General features: G+C 33.5%; 1 protein-coding gene across 1 annotated transcript in view; it reads left to right on the top strand.

Annotated features, from left to right (window-relative positions):
• Positions 1–21,035, top strand: part of EYS (eyes shut homolog) — a gene marked incomplete at its 5' end in the record, with an annotated part of 591,920 nt that overhangs the window by 179,530 nt on the left and 391,355 nt on the right. Inside the window, 4 exons of the mRNA XM_079298292.1 lie at positions 3,290–3,549; positions 13,086–13,182; positions 14,323–14,430; positions 14,991–15,136. Coding sequence (XP_079154418.1) covers positions 3,290–3,549; positions 13,086–13,182; positions 14,323–14,430; positions 14,991–15,136 — 611 coding nt within the window. The remainder of the gene's footprint in view (positions 1–3,289; positions 3,550–13,085; positions 13,183–14,322; positions 14,431–14,990; positions 15,137–21,035) is intronic.

Genomic DNA, 21,035 nt, shown 5'->3' with positions numbered 1-21,035 from the left:
ATTGGTAAAAGGGAGAGAGAAAAAAGGAGACAGACTCTTCTCAGGGGTATCCAGTGACAGGAAAATATGTAGTGAGCAGAAGATAAACTACATGAAATTCCAAGTGAAGATAAAAAAAATACTGGTTTTTTTGGTTTTTTTTGTTTTTTTTATTTGAATGTGAGGGTGGTCAGGTGCTTGAAGAGATTGCCCAGAGAGGCTGTGGAACCTCCATCTTTGAGATACTCAAAACCAGGCTGGACACAGACCTGAGAAAACTCTAGCTGTACCTGTTTTGAGCAGGGAGTCTAGCTGAACCTAAGAAACTTTTTTCCAAAATCAACAGTTCAAGTATTAAGACTCATCCCTGTTATTTGATTCTTTAAAACCTTTAAGAATATAAGGCAGGTGATATATATACATTTGACTGGAATATAAGGAGTAGAAAGGGAATTTTCAAGCACGTAAGAAAGAAATATAATACTTAACTCATCATTTAGAGACAGAGAAGGTTATAACATTAACATTACTTCTCTGTATACAATTCATGAATATAGCTTGCAATTTTAAATTTTGACTTTAATGCTAAAACAGGTGGTAAATATAAAACCATGAATGCAATTTGTATATTTTCATTGCCCTCTCCTTTTGTTTGTGGTTTTATAGAAATCTTTTTGATTTATGGAGAGATATATGGAAAGTAAAGTTATAATTCTCATGGAAGCTGATTTGGAGATGTGTTGGAGGAGTTCTACACGTCACAATCTAAGCAGTATATGGGGCTTATATTATTAAAATTAACTGTTTACATACAAGAGTCATGATCTTGTTTTCTAATATAGATAGGTGTATTTGGATTCAGTTATTGAAAAGAAAAATATTTATGTTGGCAAGTTGGTAAAACAATAGAAAAAAAATTCAGCATTGACTATCTTTATACAGGCTCTTAAAAGCATATATCAGCTTTTTTTTCCCTCAGAGAATTCAAGAAATCATCTTGATTTTTCTAATGGAGTGCAAAAAAGTAGTTATTTTGAAAAAGCTTGTTTGGGTTTTTGCCTTTTGATCAGTTAATTTCCAAGAATACTAGCTATAATAGTTTAATTTATAATTTGCTTCTAATAGTCCTAACACCTCCTTACCTTTTTTTAAATAACAGTTCTCATTAACACAAAATTTTGTCTTGATTCTTAGAACTGGGCCTCGGGATAGATGCTTCTGTGTATTTTTTTTTTTTTTTTATTTCACATTTAATGAGGACTCCAGCAACTTTTTTTAATAATCCAGAAAAGAGTGAAAAAAGCTCTGTTATTAATTGTCTCCTTTGCATTAATATTGACTGTTTCATCTTAGCTGGTAGCATTCATGAAGCCAGAGTAGGACTGGCTAGCTGTGTAGTGCAGATAACTACTGTGTTTCAGTGACCTAATGTTCCCTGTAGTCATATAGAATAGTTTTGATAACTCAAAGGTAGCTATGAAACTCATTAGGGAAGAAAAGGGAATGAAACGTGTAAATGTTTGCTCCTCTACACCTCATTTATGTCCATAAAGTCGGACCAGGTCAGAACTGAACTGTGTTCTCCTAATACAAAGTGAAAGGCTCTCTATTTAATGAGCTTTTTGAGCTGAAAAGGAGCATAAACGAGTGCTACATACCAATTTGTATTAGTGCATCAGTAGTAATTTATTCACAACTTCACAAAAGAAGACTTCAACCAAAAAAAAGAGCAGCTGTAAAAAAAGTTATCATCTGTGTTCTGATCTGTTGGATCAGAGGGTTCTCCTGTGTTCAGTATAAGACATTTAAAGATGCTTAATTTGTCTGATGCTTTTATATATTGACTGCTTGAGAGGAAATTCAGTGAAGCACTGATTGGGCATACAGTGTTATTCAGTGGATGTTGCTTCTAGATAATAAATGCATTCTGCCATATATTGCAAAATCAGGTATGTTTGTTGTGCATATACAGAGAATAAAAACACATATTTATTTTTAACTATATTTCCAAAAGTATGTTTTGAGTATCATAAATGATGAGTCCTTAAATGTGATTTTTGTCAGATATTTTAAGAATGTCTGAATGCTTTTTGATAGTAATGACTATTAGTTTATAACATAAGAAAAATATAGTAACCTGATTTTTGAATCCTTAATGCCAAAATACTGAGGCCTTTAAAACTATAAAGTTCCTTTTTAATATCCGTTCCATTTCATGTGACATAGTAATTGCATCCCACAAATAAATAACACAGAACACTAAAAATTTGAAAGAAAACACTGGGGGTTTTTTAAGGGATGAAATTTGCCTTCCATGTGGCAAGTAATACCTGTTCCTTACAAAACAGAACTACATAACATTTTCCATTAAACGACCTATTTCTTATTTAAGAACAATTTCTCTTATCAAATTATAACTATGAAGATATATTTGAATGGTTTAATACCTGAAATCAATATTGATCAAAGTAGACAAGAGCTGGAATAGTTCGTCTTTCATATTGTCTCTTGTCCTGCCAAATAGCTGTAAAAATAAAATTAAATGCAACTTATTTACAGTGAAAGTAACAGGAATGTATGACTTTTAAAGTACTGAGGCTTCTTTTATTGCAGCTAGTGAAGAAATTTGGCTCTTCAAGATTTGAAAACATTAGCAAATTGTTTTCTTTGAATATACAGAATTTCATCATATTTATCTTGTTAATATAAAAAGATATTTATCTAATCCATGAAGATAGGTCCCTTATAATTAGATGTAATTTAGATTTTGGTCAAAGTTTTCTCTTCTGTCATGTCACTAACAGATCTTCACAAAAGTATTCAAAAGAAGAGAAAGAGCACAATGAAATTAGGATACTTCATGACTCCTACTTTCTTTCTTAAGCATACTGGGTATGCTACCTGATGCATTGCATCCCAAACATTGAAGTACTTACTAGTTTCAGACATATGAAAACATGTCCTTCTAATCCTTAACATTTAGAAAATTTACTTTTCATATTTTGTTTCTGTTTAATCTAAAAATGATTTAAACATGATTGTCTGCATTTCCTAGGCCAGATAGTTTTCCAAGTGGTACTGTGACTTAGGAGATATTGCTCAGATAAGTTCTGGGAAAATAACTTGAATTTAGCTTTTATTCATAATGCATTCTGATACAATTGCCAGGAAAAGAAAAGCTAGTCGCAGGAATACATTATTGATTTTTTTTTAATTTTTATTTTTAAAATAGAAAGCGTTGGAAGTGATTTGGCTAAGCTGTTAATTTGTATTCTACCACATCAATGTTCTTTATCTTTCACCCTTCCAGATGCACGTGTACAGCAGGCTGGACAGGGCCAGACTGCAGTGAAGATATAAATGAATGTGAATCTGAACCATGCTTGAATGGAGCCACCTGTTTTGAGTCTGTGAAGCCAGGGCAGTTTGTATGCATTTGTCCTCCTTTTTATACTGGAGACTTCTGCCACCAGCGCTTCAGTCCCTGTGAACTGCCCTACAATCCATGTATAAACAATTCAACCTGCTTGGCACAAGCAGATGGAAATCCAATGTGCATTTGCAAAACAGGTGAGAACTGGTGCAGTTAATTTCTTCCATTTTCTGTTATGCTCCAGAAAATTGCAAGTATATGTTGAATTTATCGCTATCTTTAATGTAAGTAGAAAATAATATGTTTCAAAGAACATAAAATTGCAGCAAGCCTATCAGTTGTGCTAAAAGACTAGAAAGATAGCTGTCAGTTTATTTATTATTAATTTCTTATTTTACAATACTTATTAAATCTATGGTGGCTTTGATTCAGCACTCAGAATTAGCATTTCTCAGTCAATTGTTACAATGACATGAAGCTAGACATGCACCTGGCCAGCATAGACAAAGTAAATTGACAAAATAGACAGACAGATTTAGGAAAAAAATATATGCAAATTGGTGAAAGGACAAAAATTTGAGCAAGTTGGAAATGGTTTCTTTTCCTGCTGAGCTGTCAGAAAGGCCTGGCACATCAGGGAAGTAATCTTCCCTTGCTTAATGGATATAGTGGGTTGTCCCTATATGCACAACAAACCAAATCACAGCAGGTGCTGACAGCTTCCCTGGGCAATGGCTTAAAAGACAATTTCTCCCTCAATGTACAAGAACTGCTAAGGTGGAACGGAGCAAGAGTTTAACTGTGCAGAACTTTGCTATGCAAATCCATGTAGGAATTGAAGAACACATTAACTAATTAACAACTGCACTGAAAATTTAGAAAATTTAAGTAGCAGGGGAGTACAATTACTGAAACTGGAATTGGAGCAGGATTTTGAAGTCTTCACTGTTATGCTTATAATGGTAAGGGTCTCTTAGGACAAAGGAGAGCAGATAACTGCAGTGTTACATGACAAGACCAACACTTGTCATTTACTAAGCTAGAAAGATATGGATATAATATCTAGGAATCAGGACCATAAAATACCTTGGGGTCTTTTTATTATTAAGGTAAAGATTACCGTAAACTGCTGAGTTAAAAAACACAAACATCATTGGGAAGGTATGCAAGTTGCTTAGTGAAGCATCTTTAAGAAAAGCTGTTCTTCAAAAATAGCTTTTGACACAAGATATTGATTTTTAAACACTTTTCAGAAATTATCTATAGAGAGACATGTAACTCAAGTCTTTTCTTAACATTCCTCAGAAAATGTAGTACTTTCCAAATATTTTTGTGCACTGTTTCTGAAAAATCAAAAAAGCATGTATCCAGGATTCTCTGGGAGCTTTGATGGAATTTTTAAGAATTCTTGAACCTTGCAGCTAAGAAACCTTGGGGAAGTTGTAGGGCAGTTACTTGAATCAGTAACATACATTACCAACAAATCTTGGAAAGCAGAAAAATCTGAATTTAAAAGGGGTGAAAGGCATAATTCATAAAGTGAGTTGATCATTCATGGTATGTAGGAAAAATGCAAGAAGTTACTCAGCACTCATCAAAAAAAAAAAAAAAAGAGACAGAAAAAATACAGAATTTTAACTGAAAACAGATTGAAGAACTCTAATTTCTCTGTTGTCTTGTTTTTTATTATTTACCTACTTTTGTCTTGCATATTCCTTCCTTTTTCTCCTGATAAACTTGTCGAGGGTATGGACCTGATCCCAAAGGGCAGTCACACTGACATAGATAGATTACTCCAAGACACTTGACTTAGTAGTAAATGGCATGTGAATTAAACTTGTCAGTTAGCTAACATTCGAGTCACTAGAATGTTTGAGTGTGGTATAGCAGGAACCACAAAATGTAGCAGTGCTTACCAAATTCTAACAACTGTCCATAGGGCACTCTGTCTGAGATGGGTACAACAGGACCATAAATTATACTATTGAAAGTGGTACATATTTAGAAGAAAAAGAGAATACACACTGGCTAGGTCAGAGAAGACAAAAGCTGATAAAATGTTAATTGGGTAGAAGCAAAGTTGATGTAAGCTATCAGTTTAGGACAGAATTCCCACAGCAAATTGGTAGGAAGGTGATGAAGTCATGATTAGCTGTAGTATGAAACAAAGGTTCATCTTTGTTCCTGTATGTACATTGGGGAACTACAGCTGTCTGATTTTGCTATAAAGAGCTCTAAAATTATGTCAATACCATTAATGTAAAACTTACTCTTGAGCTATTTGCCCTAGATAAATACATTTTTCCCCCTGCAAGGAGATAGATTACAATATTTATATAACAGAACTGGGCTCTCATATGGAAGGGCTCTCATGAAACAGTGTTAGACCATGACTTTAAGCTAAATTGTCCACACAAACAGGTTAAAAAGTTTATTAAATTATGATCTCTACAATTGCACAATAGTATATTCAAGATTGCAAGAATGTTGTAGGGAGAGCCATTATTGCCAAAGCTTAGAAATCACTGCTGTAGAACAAGTTTCTCAAGAGGTGTACAGAAAACCCCTCTCAAATACTTTGCCATTGATAAGTAATTGATAAGCAAGGGTTTGATCAAGACAATTGGGAGGACATCGGGGTTCGGACTGTTAATCATATAGCCAGCACTGAATCTCCTTAAATACTACACATTAAATGCAAAGAAAACAGGAAGAATGGAAAACTTAGGGCAAATAGCAGAATTTTTATTGCCTAATTTATCAACATGCCTTTCCAGTACTGAAAAATTCTAGTCTTAGAATTAATCTTAATAATAGAAATGAAAATTTAGTGTAACAGAAGAGCAAGGCAGGACATATAAGCAAAACTATAAAATTTAAATAATGTTGAAATATTTGTAGCTGAGCCTCAGCCACTATTCACAGATTCTCCAAGGTCTACATGAAAAAGATTCAAAGAGCAATTCAGTTGCATATATAAATAAAATAGAGGGGAAATAAACAAGAGTATTGGCATTAGACCATGCTCTTCTAGATAATGATGAGCACAAAACTGTTAGTTTTGTAGAGGCAACTCAAAAGAAAGGACAGTTTGGTAAAAATAATGATGCTTTCTGAGAACAATTATTTTCCAAGACAAAAAAAATTACTGAAAAAATGTATTCAAAATCAAGAGAAACCATGCGAGGACATACAACTACAGAGTGCAAGATCAGCTCTCTGGCTGGGACTGATGAATAACAAGTTTAATTAGTGATGAAATGGGAGATAAAAGGTGACAGTTTTCACAAGGTGTGAAACGTGTGAAATCACATAAATATTGCAGACAATAACAAGATAAAAAATAATTTGCAACCATAAACTGTAGGTCAGAAAATATCTAGTGTTTTCTAATAAGAATTTTTTTAAACAGTGATTTATTCTTTTATGGGAACTATGAGTAGATATAGGTATAGTAGCAAGGCAAGCTAGTAGGAAAAGCATATAGTTGTTGCTGGAATAAAGACAGGAAGGGAAGGGCAAGATCACTGAATTAAAATGGTTCATAGAATTCTTGCTTCTTATAAGGTAGAAATGAATCTCTCTTTAAAATTATATGTAGAGCTTCCTTCATTATTTCAAGTAACATGGATGGGATAAGCTCAGGATGTTCATGCAGCCTCCTTGTTGTAATGGAAGCAAATTTCTGTATACATGTTAGGTTATGATAGAAAAATTATTAGAAAATGCTACATATTATATATCAGATATTGCATACATATAAGGAGACTTCATATCAAAACTTTACCCATTCTTTTCAGAAATATGGATTATTTGGCCAGTATTAGTGTTGACTCAGTAATATTTTAATCAGTTATGGTAGAAGGGAAATTAGACCAATACAATACTGTATGTATTGTTTTGAGAAATAAATTGGAAATGTCTGGATTGTGGATGTGGATGTCCATAGCATTATATTAAGGAGGTATTATTTTCTGATGTACTTCATGTCACACAAAAGCAGACATATAAGGTCAAATGGTTAATGTTATAGAAATATTTATGTCACTCTGCCGACTATTTAGGCAGCTTAGGAAATATCTTTCAGGTGGTGGGCAGGCTGAATTCTTGACCAGTTGTCTCTTGGTGTTTTATTATTGCTACAATGATTTTTTTATAATTTGATTTTTTTTTAATTTTATTTCATAGTTCTGGGAAGCACACCATTTTAGAGAGGAGTAAAAAGATCAAGGAGCAGCAACATATGTCATTACAGCACACAAGTACAAAAAATCTCTGTCATCCTCTTTGTGCTCATTACAGCTTTAAAGATATAAAACTATAAGCTGAGAAGTTGAAAAGCTTTTTTATGCATGGAGCTAAAGGTTAAAGCCATCAGTTTTAGGATGTTGGGAAATTATGTATATTGTTCCAGGGAAATCTATGAAAAGGACTCATTTATAAGGAGAAACAATAGCTACAGTTTTTACTGGAATTCGGCATTCTATTTTTGCTTTGTCTTTCCTCAAAGCAATACTTTCTTGATGCTTCAAGGTAATTTCTGAAGTCCTTGTTTTAAACAGATTTTTCCTGGACTTTTCACCGCTTTTATCAGTCTCCTGTAAACAGCTTTCACATGACAAGTACTCTTTGTTCTAGATGACAGTGATTATTTTTATTTGGTCTATAGCACCTTGTAGCTAGAAATTTGAACGGAGGCAAAATATTTTTCAGCCAATGCCTGCAACAAGGCTAAGTGAAAATTCTTATAATATACAAAATTTATAATACCAAGCAGAAATAGTAAATGATGAAAAACAAGTTATTTAAATTGGAGTTGACCATTGTCAGATTTCTGACAGATTTCTGAGCCCTTCAATGCCAGTTTCATTTTCAGACACACACATACATAATTTACAGAGGGGAAATAGCCTTTTTACAGTGCCTAATATTTTACACACCTTTCGTTTTGATTTATGTACCTACTTATGTTATGCTGAACAACCTAAGTACCTGAACTAATGATTATGAGACTTCTATGACATCTCTGCTGTTTGCAAACATTAGTTCATAAATAGTTCATGGTAAGGAGACTAACATCTATGATACTGTTTGGATGAGCAAAACAGTAGAGAGTTTATGGGAAAATAATCCCGTTAGAATCCTGTTACCTGCAGAGGTCAATTCCGTAATATTTCTCTGCAATGGAATGAGGAGATGAAAATGACCATAACTGTGACAGCAGATATTTAGCTTCTATATTCTGCATATTCCATCACTTTGCAGTTCCCAGAAGGCCCATAGACAGAGTTGAGAAATGCAGGATTTCCTATATTTCAGAGAAACAGAAGTAAAAATAGCATGTGTCTCATCTTAAGTAACAGCTTTTCAGATGTTTCTAGATCTCATACCATGAAAGTCACTTTCATACCACCTGAACAATTAGAAATAGAGAGAAATAAGACTATATTTTCCAACACAGAGCTGTAATAACATAGTTGTTTTTCATCTCTGTTAATTTCTGAAAGTCTTGAATATGCTTTGTTACTACAAAAATTCTTAACCTGAGATACTTCCTCAAATCTATCTAGACTTATTAAATACATTCACAAGTAAATGTTTAAACTAATTGCTGTACTGTTCGATTTAAAAAAAAAACAAAACTATGTGGATACCAGCAATGCTTATGAGAATCTTTCTGTGACATAAAAGATACAGTAAAATATGTTTGACAAATAAAAAATATTTTACAGTAACAAGCCTGTTATTAAGTCAGTAATGTCGTGATTCACTAAATACTTTTATATAGTAACATATTTAAGATATTAAATATTTTCAAGAAGATCACCTCATTGTATTTTTTTATTTCCTCTTGCAACACATGAAGCAGTTTAGAAACATGTCTGCATTTCTCTAAAAATTACATCCCCCTGTAAATTTTAGTTTAAGTTCCCCAGAATATCACAGCTATGTATGGCAGCAATTGTAGCTTATATGAAATAACTTAATATATTAAAATACCCTTTAAATTGTGTATAACTCTCATATAAAATACAAGACTCCTTTCATGTTGATTCATGAGGAATCTCATCTTCAATATAAATAAATTGCCAATTGTTCCTTTGAACCAATTCCACTTAGATATGAGAGTTTTAACTTTTGAATTTGCACGTAACATAATTGGTGCCGATTCAAGACTATTCCTAAAATAGATATTTTATTAATAACTGCAGTATTTGTTTTGAAGTTTGACTTCTCCTGTTTGTACAAACAATGTGCATAGTGTTGCATTGCTTTCTTTTCATAATTTACTCTGAAAACATATTTAAGGGCTGAATTAAAATTCACTTATTGTCATATGGTTTTATTGAAGAATCCTTTATAAAAGCTTCAAATCTAAATATACAAGAGGACAGACATGCAGAAGATATGAATGGAATAATATTTTGGAATCCTTTTAAGCAGATCTGTGTGTTTCTGAATAAACGTTTTGGTTGAAAGTAAGCTTTCATTAAATCTGTGCAATTGCTGGAAATGCTAAATATTCCTTAGAAAAAGTTACTGCATTAGTTCACAAGTTTTCATCACAGATCAAAATATAATCTAAGTAGTTGTTTCTAATTTTTAATGCTATATTTCATTATGAAAAAAAAATTACTTGTTTAATAAAAAGGGACTGAGATAATTTGTCACTATGCATAAGAAAACATTATAGTAAAGAGAATACTTAGATTGCTCATTTCATAATGTAGTAGATATACAGTAAAATTTTGTGATGAAAATGTTATTTTTCTCTATTTGCGGGAAAAACAGGTAAAGTAGAATGCCTGCTTTATGTTTGCTTATTTTATGTCTCTCAGGGTATTGAGGTATTGATATATTACTATGGGCTAGAAAAATATGTACTACTGCATTCAAAAAATGGGTTTAAATAATGCTTTGTATATTCACTTCTGTATTATTTACTTCAAGAAAACCATAAAACATCCACAAACAGTGAGGATGACAGGCAAAAGCAGGATGAGCAATGTCTCCCTTTTCCATTTTATATATTTGAATATGATAACTGTTGTGGTTTTTTAAAGATACTTGCTTAAATATTCTATAGTAACACAAAAAGTAAGAAGTTATTTTGTGTAAAAGATTTTTTTTTTCAGTTTTGCTTTGTTATCTTCACAACTCTTCTGCAGTGGCATTATAAAGCTAAAATATAACTATATATCTGTTAATTATTTTTATTGCTACATTGGTTTTCCTTCAGTGTGTTCTTTTTCAGTGAAATTCCATTTTCCCTACCCATTGACAGTCTTCCACTCAGTAATCAAATTTAGTTAGAAATTTCAAACATTACAAATAAATGAGCATTTACAGATGAGGAAGTTGACTACAAAGAGTTCTGTGAGTCCTAGTGTCTTACAATCACTATGTCCTCCAATTCCTTAATTAAACCAGAGTTAGAGAAATGTGTTATCATCTTTTCTGCTCTTACTCAGTGACACTGAATGGCACATATCAATATATTTTTTGTGTCAGTAGCTTCTGACTACTCACGCAACTAGGCCTAGTACTTAACTTGGTCGGTGGTGTACGATTTCACAGTTCTTTTACCTTTCTTTTTTCCTTAATCAAGCTATAGGCAGGAATAGATGAAGGTTCAACAGCATTAAGATGCAGATTTCACATGCTACAGATGAGTATTTGGATGGTTCACAATGGTTCAGGCTCATTTTCACTTAATAAACTCAACCATTCAGAATGCAAAGTTGCCTGTGTGGAGGGAGATACTTCAAAACAATACACTGAAACAGATTTTTTTTCTCCCTATTATGACAACTCTTTTACAGATTTTTGGGGGGATTGGTGATCTTTTGGTGGTTTGTTTTGGGCTTTTTTTGTCCTTATTGTTTTGGGCTTTTTTTGTCCTTATTGTTTTGGGTTTTTTTCTTTATTTTGTGAAACATACAAATAGGAAATAAATAATGCTCAAGGAATTTCTGAAAAAAGAATAGCATCATAACAACTAAGTGACTATAATTTAACGGTTAGATTGAGAAATGTTCCAGGCTTTATTTTTCCAGCTTTATAGTAACATTGCTCTGAAACCTTCAGAAAATTTCAGTCAGGCCCAAAAGTTACTGAGTCGAAATAATTCTGATAAGAAGAAAATACCAACTGCTTTGATGTGGGCTCATGTTTAGATCATATATTGGAGTACCAACAGCTTTCTCTGCAGCTCTGACCAAGACAATTATTTCTTCCAGTCATTATTTTCTCTAGATAAAAGTAAGCCATACTATTCTAACAGAGTTCTTTTGTGATTTCCCCACCTTCATTAAGTATTTAGAAAACCACAAATGCATAATATAGAAAAAAATAAATGAATCTTCTTATTTGGGTATCTAAAAAATACAGATAGCAATTTTTGCTTATTATTTTAATAAAGAATCCAATATAATATTTGCCACATTTATATCACTATGTAATGAATTCCAATAGCTTAATTTAAAGTTGTTTCAATTAATTTTTTTATCTATGATATGCAAAATCATTTTGGTGAACTCTATTAATGGTCTTAGGCAACCTGCAGTCAGCACTCACATATTAGTCATGCAAATGCAATGCAAATAGTTTACTCATTGCAATGTTTTCCTTTCTCCATCAATTGTAAACAAATATATTGAATTTTTGCAAAGTTCAACTAAGCAGCTACAGTTTCTCCACCGTATGTATAGAATTTTAACACAAGTAGGCATTTAGCAGAACACCTATTTATGCAAATGTTATAAGATGTAGTATGCTGTCTAAGAGCAGAAATAGGGTTCATATATCACTGAAAAGTGTCTTATTTCGTTTTAGTACATATTCTGGAACATTTACACAGGCAAATGTATTATGCAAGTAATGTACTGTTCAGATAAGATCTTAATCACATTTTTTCTTCAGTTAAATATTAAAATCAGTTGGGTTTTTTTTTTTCGCTACTGACTGCTTTGAATAAGTGTGGTCCTCTAACTTCCACTACTCTCTCTAATGTATTAATTACCAATTTAGCTTTTAGTATCTGATTTTGTCCCACTCTCCAATAAAACCTATTAAGTCCTTTAAAATGGGTTACATTTCCCCAGTATATTTATCCAGGTACTCTATGCAAATCTGTTCTCTCTAGTTCATTAAACTACGTTGAGACTTCATATACTGTCTGGAAATTAACTTGCTGAAACTAAGGAACAAATATAGTTGGAGAAAGTCCTTTCAGGGTTACTTTGTAGTCCTGATCTTAGGGTCAGTGAGCAGTAAGGGCTGTATCCTCCAGAAGCAGAGGTCAGCCAGAAGTCTGTCAGTATATGAATGAGGCAGACAGGGCAGCACCAGTCTCTGAGTCCAGGAGCAGCAGAGGATGCCAGTCAAGGCTACAGGGAATGGGGCAGATCCAAGGTGAAGCCAGGGTGCCTGTCTGCAGGCCAAAGTCAACACAGCTGGGCACTGAGCATGGCTGCAGCACAGCTCAGTCAAACACCACGGACAAGAGCTTCAGCTTACATGCTCCAAAGGGAAGAGGTAGCCATTGCTGATGCTTCTTCAGGCTTTTCTTAAACAGCTCTGAGCATAGCTGAGGTTTGCCAGGCCTGCCACTTCCACTCTATGAGTTAGTCCTGGGTGCAGGTAGTCAAACCTCCACGAGAATCAGTGACCCTTTTATTCACATAGAGTAGTAGAGTTCATTTATTCATGGTTAATGAAATCTGTGTTTCAGGATTTGAGGGTACTTACTGTGAAGTAAACAGTGATGAATGCATCTCCCATCCATGCCAGAATGGAGGTCTCTGTGTGGATGGGATCAACAACTACAGGTCAGGAAAATTACTTGAATGACAGATATGATGTATGGATTTTTATCATCTATCTTTTCCTTTTGTACTTTTCCTGTTTAATGTTTGCTGACATTCAGTGAAGGTGGGGGGGGGAGGGGGGTATTTGTAATGTGTTTGACAGTTAACATTATAGTCTAAATCTTCTTCTGTGCAAAAAGTAATACATATACACCATAAGTATGACCCCAAGAATTTATTGTAGGGCTAATTAAAATCATAAGGATCTATCTTAAAAAAGCCGAGTTGTTAGCCCAGTTATAATAGTACAAACAACCCTAGTTGAAATTAAAATAAAAACTTCATTAATAATGTAGTTATAGCTGTTATATAAAAAATCATGCAATTATGTCTCTTTGATTATGATTAACCTCACAATGTCTGTGTGTATCCTGTGATCAGTGATTTTGTTCTTTCTCAAAAACTGGCAGTCACTGACAAGTACTGCAAGTCACTGACATCTGGAAGTCTTTGTCAGGAGAACTATGATGTTCACAGTGGATTTTTTCTGATCTTCAGTCTCAGGCCTTCCTGGAGCGTTTCACTCACCATCACACCCAAGTCCTTCTCAGCAGGGCTGCTCTCAATCTTTTCATCCCCCAGCTGTGTTCATATGAGGGTTGCTCTGACCCAGGTGCAGCACCTTGCACTTGGTCTTGTTAAATCTCACAAGAACCTACTTCTCGAGGTTGTCCAGGTGTCTCTGGATGTCAGGAATGGAACACAAAAGGCTATAATTTGTAACACTATGGTTAACTTACACCCTCACCATAGACTCTGTTCCAGAGCAGAAGCTGTAACATGAGAGGCACCAGTGAGCTGGCTGCAGGGCAAGTGTCAGCAAGAGAAAAGCAGCTCACGCCAAGTTCTAAGCAAGCCCTTGCACAGTGTGGTCAGCACAAAGCCTGTAGCCTTCAGCTAATGACAACAAAAGTCTTATTTACTGGGCTTCAGACACTTTTCCTTTTTGGTGCTTGTTAAAGTATTGCCCTTTGCAATTACCAGTAAAAAACAAACATTATTTTGGTACCATTTAATTAATATCTCTTAACATCTGCCATAATTTTTTCTGGAATCTTTATCATGACCTAAAAAATAATGTAGCAACATCTTTTTTGCTAGGTGCTCCTGCCAACATGGCTTTACTGGGACCTTGTGTGAAGTGGAGATCAATGAATGTTTATCAAGACCATGCAAGAACAATGGAACTTGCCTGGATCTCATAAACAGGTAAGTTACTACTAAATGAAAAGTTTCCCTGATTTTCTTATGTTAATTCTGATTTGGATGGGACGTTCATCATACAAGTTAAAATGAAGTAAGCAAGTGCTACAGACTCAGTTTTTTGTTTTTATGTGACCTTAAAGGAAAATAGAAGGGAAAATGTCTTCAGCACAACTTGTTCTTTTCCTCCTTTTTTTTTCCTTAATTTTAATTTGAAAAAAGACTGAAATAGAAGAAAATTGATCTTGAGTTAGATTGCTACAAACCCTGTGTTTGTTCAATAGCGCTTCACAAGTTATTCAGACTTGTGCCAGACCATTAGCCCTTAAGTAATTTCTTATACCTTCAATTAAAATTACTGTGCCAATTTTTTCTATTAGTTTAATAAAAAGTAAATCACCCTCTTTGCTTCAGAAACGTGGAAATGAGAAACCTCTGTTCATTATTTTAATATGGATGAGGATTAGGGACACCGACTTGACATCAGGAGATACATATGGCTTTAAAATATCACAGTAGATCCCATTGTTACTTCCATTAACATACCTGATTTCCCTTTTCTACAGATTCATTTGTAACTGTGCACCTGGGTACTATGGGTCTCTGTGTGAGATGGACGTAAATGAGTGTGAAACTTTGCCTTGTTTACATGGAGGAAGCTGCATCAACAGGCTTGGAGGCTATCGGTGTCTCTGTCTACCTGGATTCACAGGTATGACCTACCCTTTTTACCACAGCCAAGGAGCTTATTTCACAGATTTTACATGGTTTTAATATTATAGCAAGAACAAAAATTTATCTCCTTATTGGAGAATAAATCATATTAACATGAATAGAATATTATCTAATTCTTATGAAGTAGCTCAATATTATTTACATTAAGAGTTGAATTATAGTTTCTTTAATCACTCATACATTCAGTTGAAATGAGTTATTGAATAGTACAAAGAAAATTAATGTGCATTCTTTTTAATTCAGCCAGGAAAAAACTATTACCATAGATACAGAGTAAATTTTGCAAACAATAAAATGCTACGTTGTCGTTGGAGTTTCTATGGAACCATAGAAAGACCTTGACTTTTTGACCTGTTGGATCAACACCATTGCCTTTAGTGGTAATCTTTGCATTTTAACAGAGTCAGGACAAAATATTCAATGGGTAGAGATGCAGTAAAATTTCCCTAAAATGATGTTGATTTTTATTTAAATGGTCACTGTGCTGCTGAGCCAGTTCATACACAATGTTTTGATAGATCATGTTGTAAACATGAAAACACATGGGATCATGACTGCAGAAACATTTACAGTTTTTTCCTCAAGCTGAACCATTTCTGTATTTTTTCTGCATAAAGTGCTTTTCTATCTATTCCAGTCTGTGAGGAATTCCACATAATGTACAGCATAAAAAAAGATGCAATTTGCATCCACTGAACTGAGAGGAATGCAATTCTCCACAGAGCAAAGAACAAGTACAGTTTTGGGAATTTCTATAGAGCTTTATGTCCTTCTTCCATTCACCAAAGATCTTAGTCTACTTATCACCTGTACACTCTTCTACAAAATTATCCTTGATATTTCAGCAAAAAATTTTAAAATCTATATAATTTTCCTGTCTAAATCTTTTAAAGCCTCCCCCTGCTATATTTTCTTCAGGTGGCCTGTACTCTAAGTAATACTTCTTGGGTGTCACAGAAACTTCTGTTCATTAGGCAGTGGTGCTGCAGATGTAATTCCCTAACTAATAAATGTTAAAATAGTTGTATTAACCTTTATGTGCATGTTTATATAAGAATTCCCTGTTATATTTATAAAAGGCAACACACCTGCACATGAGCATTTAGGAAACTGTAATTTGAAAAGGAGCAAGCAATCTGCAGGTTTACTTTTGTCTTGATTCTGCATTATTGATAAAGCAGTTTAACTTTAGTGCTTTTCCCCAACATATTTAACCAACAAGGATAAGATGTCGGGTTTTGTTGTGGGGTCTTTTGTGATTCTTTTTTTTTCCAATTAGCTGCAATTTAGGAACAACTTTTCTTTCGAAGACCAGGCCCCTTTAAAGACAGATGACAACATGAATTGTTCCCAATGATCAGTTGAATTTTTTAAAAAATTGTTTTAATATACTGAGAACTTTAATCAACAACTGTTAAAATATTATACACTAATAAATGATTAGAATCAGGGAACAAATCAAGTTACATTGAATTGGTTAGGCCAAAGTATGTTAAAATATTTAATTTTATTTATTAAATCTTATTTTAAGATATGGGTAGATGTCTGGGCACCACTGCCAGGCTATTGGTGACAGACTGGGAGCAGAAAAAGTCTAAGGGCAACCCAAGCAGAGCCCAAGACTAGGGGAATAAAAAGTACCAGTCTCATGCTCCTTCAAAGAGAATAAAGATATCATGTTCCAGTCCAAAGTTCAAATTTCTAAATAAGATTACAAGCTATAGCTGATGTTTTTATATTTTATCTCTCTGGTTCTTGTATTCACTTTTTAATTAAATGGGAAGATATAGCTCTCAAGAGCCATGTATATGTATCTAAGATCTCAAATTGATGTATAATGAAAACAAATGTCAAAGTTTCAGAACAATGAAATTAAATTTTTTAATTTAATTTTAATTTGTTTTATTTTTTTTAATTTAATTACTTTTTTTCCTGTGATTTAATCTTATCTAGTAAAGTTCTCTGATGTGGAAATCAAACCTTATCTAAACAAAGAAAAAGATACTTCAAAATAGGTGGCAGCCTTTAAAATTTACTGCAGTCTAATCAGCACCAATTTAATTTGAATTGATATGGGTGAAATAATTGTGTGAAATAAGTGCATTACTGACACAAAGTACAATATAAATAGAAAATCTAAATCTTTGGTATTAGTCACTAAGCTGTAATAAATCTTACTTAAGATGAAATCAACAAAAACAAGCTCAGTGACCTTATCAGCTCTAGTTTTCTGTGCACTACACATAGAAAACTTTTGTTAACAGATTATTTACTCATAACAGGCAGAATGAGACAATGCTGAAATGATGTTGAAAGGACCTTATGCTTTTAGCAAGATTAATGTTAGTTGACAAAATGAGTACTTGTTCTTTGCAGTCAGTTACTATTTTTAAATGTTTTTAGATTTGTAAGAAATTATTTAACAAATAATTTATTTTCTTTCTGTAACTGTAATATGCTCCACAATATGGTTTTTAGTATTTCTGCTTATGTTTAATTTGTTAATCTTCATTCCCTAGATTTATGCTATAGATTTTTTGTTAATGTACATGATTGTCTTCATTATTGGTTATGCATATGATAAACCTATTTATTGATCTTTTAATTCATGTATGTCTATTATGAAATCTCATTAAATTGTCACAAGTATTTGTCAATAGCTTAATAATATCTGATACCAAAATTGACTTGAACAATGGAACTAGGTGCTGCTAAGCAATTCTGAAAGGAAATCTCTTTTCTCTCTGTTCTTTCTACTTTCAACTGGATGTAAAATTTTCAGTTACCAGAGAAAGACCAACTTTCTTGTCCTTTTTTTCTATATCAGTATAAATTAGTATAGCACGCTAATTTATTATTCTTTTCCATTTTTGAGTGTGCTCTCAGCAATCAATTGTTTTTTTATCATCCATTTGTATTTCTTTCCCAGATAGAAAATATTCAACTTTATTGTTGCACAAAATTCTGTTTTCCTCCTTTTTGTCTTTTCAAAATAGTAAATTCCCATAAATTCCTATCTTGAATTTTTAACCTTTTCAAACAGCACCTGATGTTTTGATTATCTCCTATAAACTCCCCCAAAACAAAACAAAACAAAAAACAAACAAAAAATAAAATAATAATAATAAAAAAACTAAACAAACTAAAACCAGAATCAAAGAGTCTTCATCTTCCTCAGTCTTTAACCCTTATAAAGAAGTAATTTCAAATTTGGTACATAGAGGTTTTATGTATTTTTATAATTCATAAACCCATATATTATAATAATGTATTTATAAGTTCTATTATATTTATAAGTTCTATTAAATCTTCTTATGAGTCTGATATAAAGTAAACAATCCATAATATATGTATTTTCAAACATCAGATCCCAGGATCTGGGGCACTTCCCTGGGCATGCTGTTTCAGTGTCTGATCACCCTTTCAGTGAAGAAAGTTTTCCTAATATCCAGTCTTAACTTCTCCAGGTGCAACTTGAGGCCATTTCCTGTCATTCTAGAACTTGTTACCTTGGAGAAGAGACAAACCCCTACCTCACTACAATCACCTTTCACGGGGCTGTAGTGAGTCTCCTTTTCTCCAGGCTTATCAATCCAAACTCCCTCAGTCACTCATAGGATTTGTGTTCCAGATCCTTAACCAGCTTTATTGCTTTTTTCTGAAGTTGGGGGCCCAACACCAAATACATACAAGATGCAGACGAAAGTCTTATGGAAGATATGAAAATCTGTGGTTTGGGATGCAGTTGTAGAATTGTGCAAATGAGCTCCAAAAAAGGCCGAGGCATTGCCAATTGTGACGCACATTGAATATAGAGCAGGAATTGGAAAAAGCTGCTGAATTATCCTTATTAAGATATGAGACAGACTGATTCTTCCCTTGAATGGAAGACTTGGAAGAGTAGGAGAATAGTATCTTCTTTTCATCTAGTGTCACTCTTATTAGTCTATATTAGTCTTCTCGCATATATGGCATTTCCTTTCCTCCTGCAGCATTCTGACATATGGGCGAACCTCCAAGCTGCCATTAATGCCCCCCATATGGTATGTGTGAGGCACTTTCCCTTTTCTTTGATGTGTGGGGAATTATTTCTAGCAAGGTAAGTATGGTCTGTAGAGCAGAGCTCAAAGAGGTGTCTTCGGCCCAGTAACACACCTGGTGTAGTCTCAGCTATGAAAAAGTTTACAGGTGACATTTTAAGCAAAGTGCTTGTTACGTGGTATTATAGTCTGTCTCACACCAACTTTACAGAACATTTGGTTGTATTCAGCAAGATTATTTCAATTAAAAGTTTTCATACTTTGAAAAAGGATTTAAAAAGGAGGCAAGTTTCAAATTAAATGGCAATCACATTGGAAGAGAATGACAGACTGTCTAGGTTACAGCCATAACCAACTGCCAGCCTTTTGTGTCTACAGTGCAACAAATTGCAAATCTAGTACATTTTGCTTGTGGAAATAATTTAAATTAAAATGTTTATTCATAACAGGAGGGATTAATCCATTGATCCTAAGGGACTAATGCTAGGAATGTATTAATAATGTATTAGGGATGTATCGTTCGAGGGGTATGGATGCAGAATTTAACAAAGAAGTTTGAACATCTAAATGTAAATTATTTTCTCTAAGAACTAACAAAAATATTTTGAGTTTGTGCATTTTGGCATAAACACTTGAGGTCCTAATAGTGAAATTATTTTCTTTGTTAGAAGTAATAATTAAAAAAACCCTTATTTAATTAATTAATTTTCCTGTGATACATATATTCATTTTCATTTTTAAGCCCATTGTATCATAATTACTGTAATGGTTATAGATTTTATTCACAGCAATCTCAGAAATTCTTTCTAGAGTGGGAATGACAAAATGGACTTTTACCTTCTAGAGATGTCTGAATCTTTTAGTACTGTCAGGACTAAAAGTTCATTTTCCCTGTTGATATTAGTAAATCATTCCTAGTAGGGGCAAAATATGGAGATATCATTACAAGGCATTTCTGTTCTTTCCAACAGAGTCAATCTTACTTGGCAAAATCTAACCTTAATTATATCTCATCATGCATTTTTTAATTTTAATAAACTAGGCACAAAGTTGAAAGGAAATGGAATTTTTAGTTTTTCAACAGATTAGGTTGTAATAGAAACACATGTGAATATGGAAAATTTTCAATGATTACTGTAACTCATTCCAGAGTGTTCTCTTTTAAATTGTCTCAAACCAAGGCCCCAGAGATGGCTGAATATCTGCCTGCCCAGGGGAAGCAGTGAATAAATTCCTCTATTTGGTCTATTTACATATATGGCTTTTGCTTTACCTATTAAACCATCATCTCAACCAATAAGTTTTCACACATTTACCTTTTGTTTCTTCCTCCCATCCTACTGTGGGCACAAGCAACTGGCTGTGTGGTGCTCAGCTGCCTCCCAGGCATTGGGCAGTTACTGCCTACAGAGAGACCTAGGTGCATGTTGTTCATCAATTAGTATTTTGTAATACTGATTTTGTAATATTTTAAGCTATTTAGATGGAAATTGTGGCACCTACACGCATGAAAGTGCACCACCATATCATTCCTAGTGAATTTCTTCAAAAAAACAATTTCAAGGAGTTTTGTGTCATGCATTATTTATCAAAAGCTTCTGAATTTCAGTTTCATTTTAGAAATTAGACCACCACCAAGATATATCATTTTAGTTCTTTATTTCTCCTATAGGAAACCTGTGTTATTCAACTTCATGATAACTGTGTAACAAGTTTAATCTTGAAATTTCAATTCCTCCATTGCTTGTAAGCTGGCACTTAAAGGCTTCTTGCCTTGCCACAATGGCAGGTGTCATCATTTTATAGTTACTATTTTTCATCATATATGTCAATATA

This window comes from Erithacus rubecula, assembly GCF_903797595.1.
Source record: "Erithacus rubecula genome assembly, chromosome: 2".
NCBI lineage: Eukaryota > Metazoa > Chordata > Aves > Passeriformes > Muscicapidae > Erithacus > Erithacus rubecula.
The sequence above is the reverse complement of the archived record's forward strand: the minus strand, read 5'-3'. Positions and strand labels throughout refer to the sequence as shown.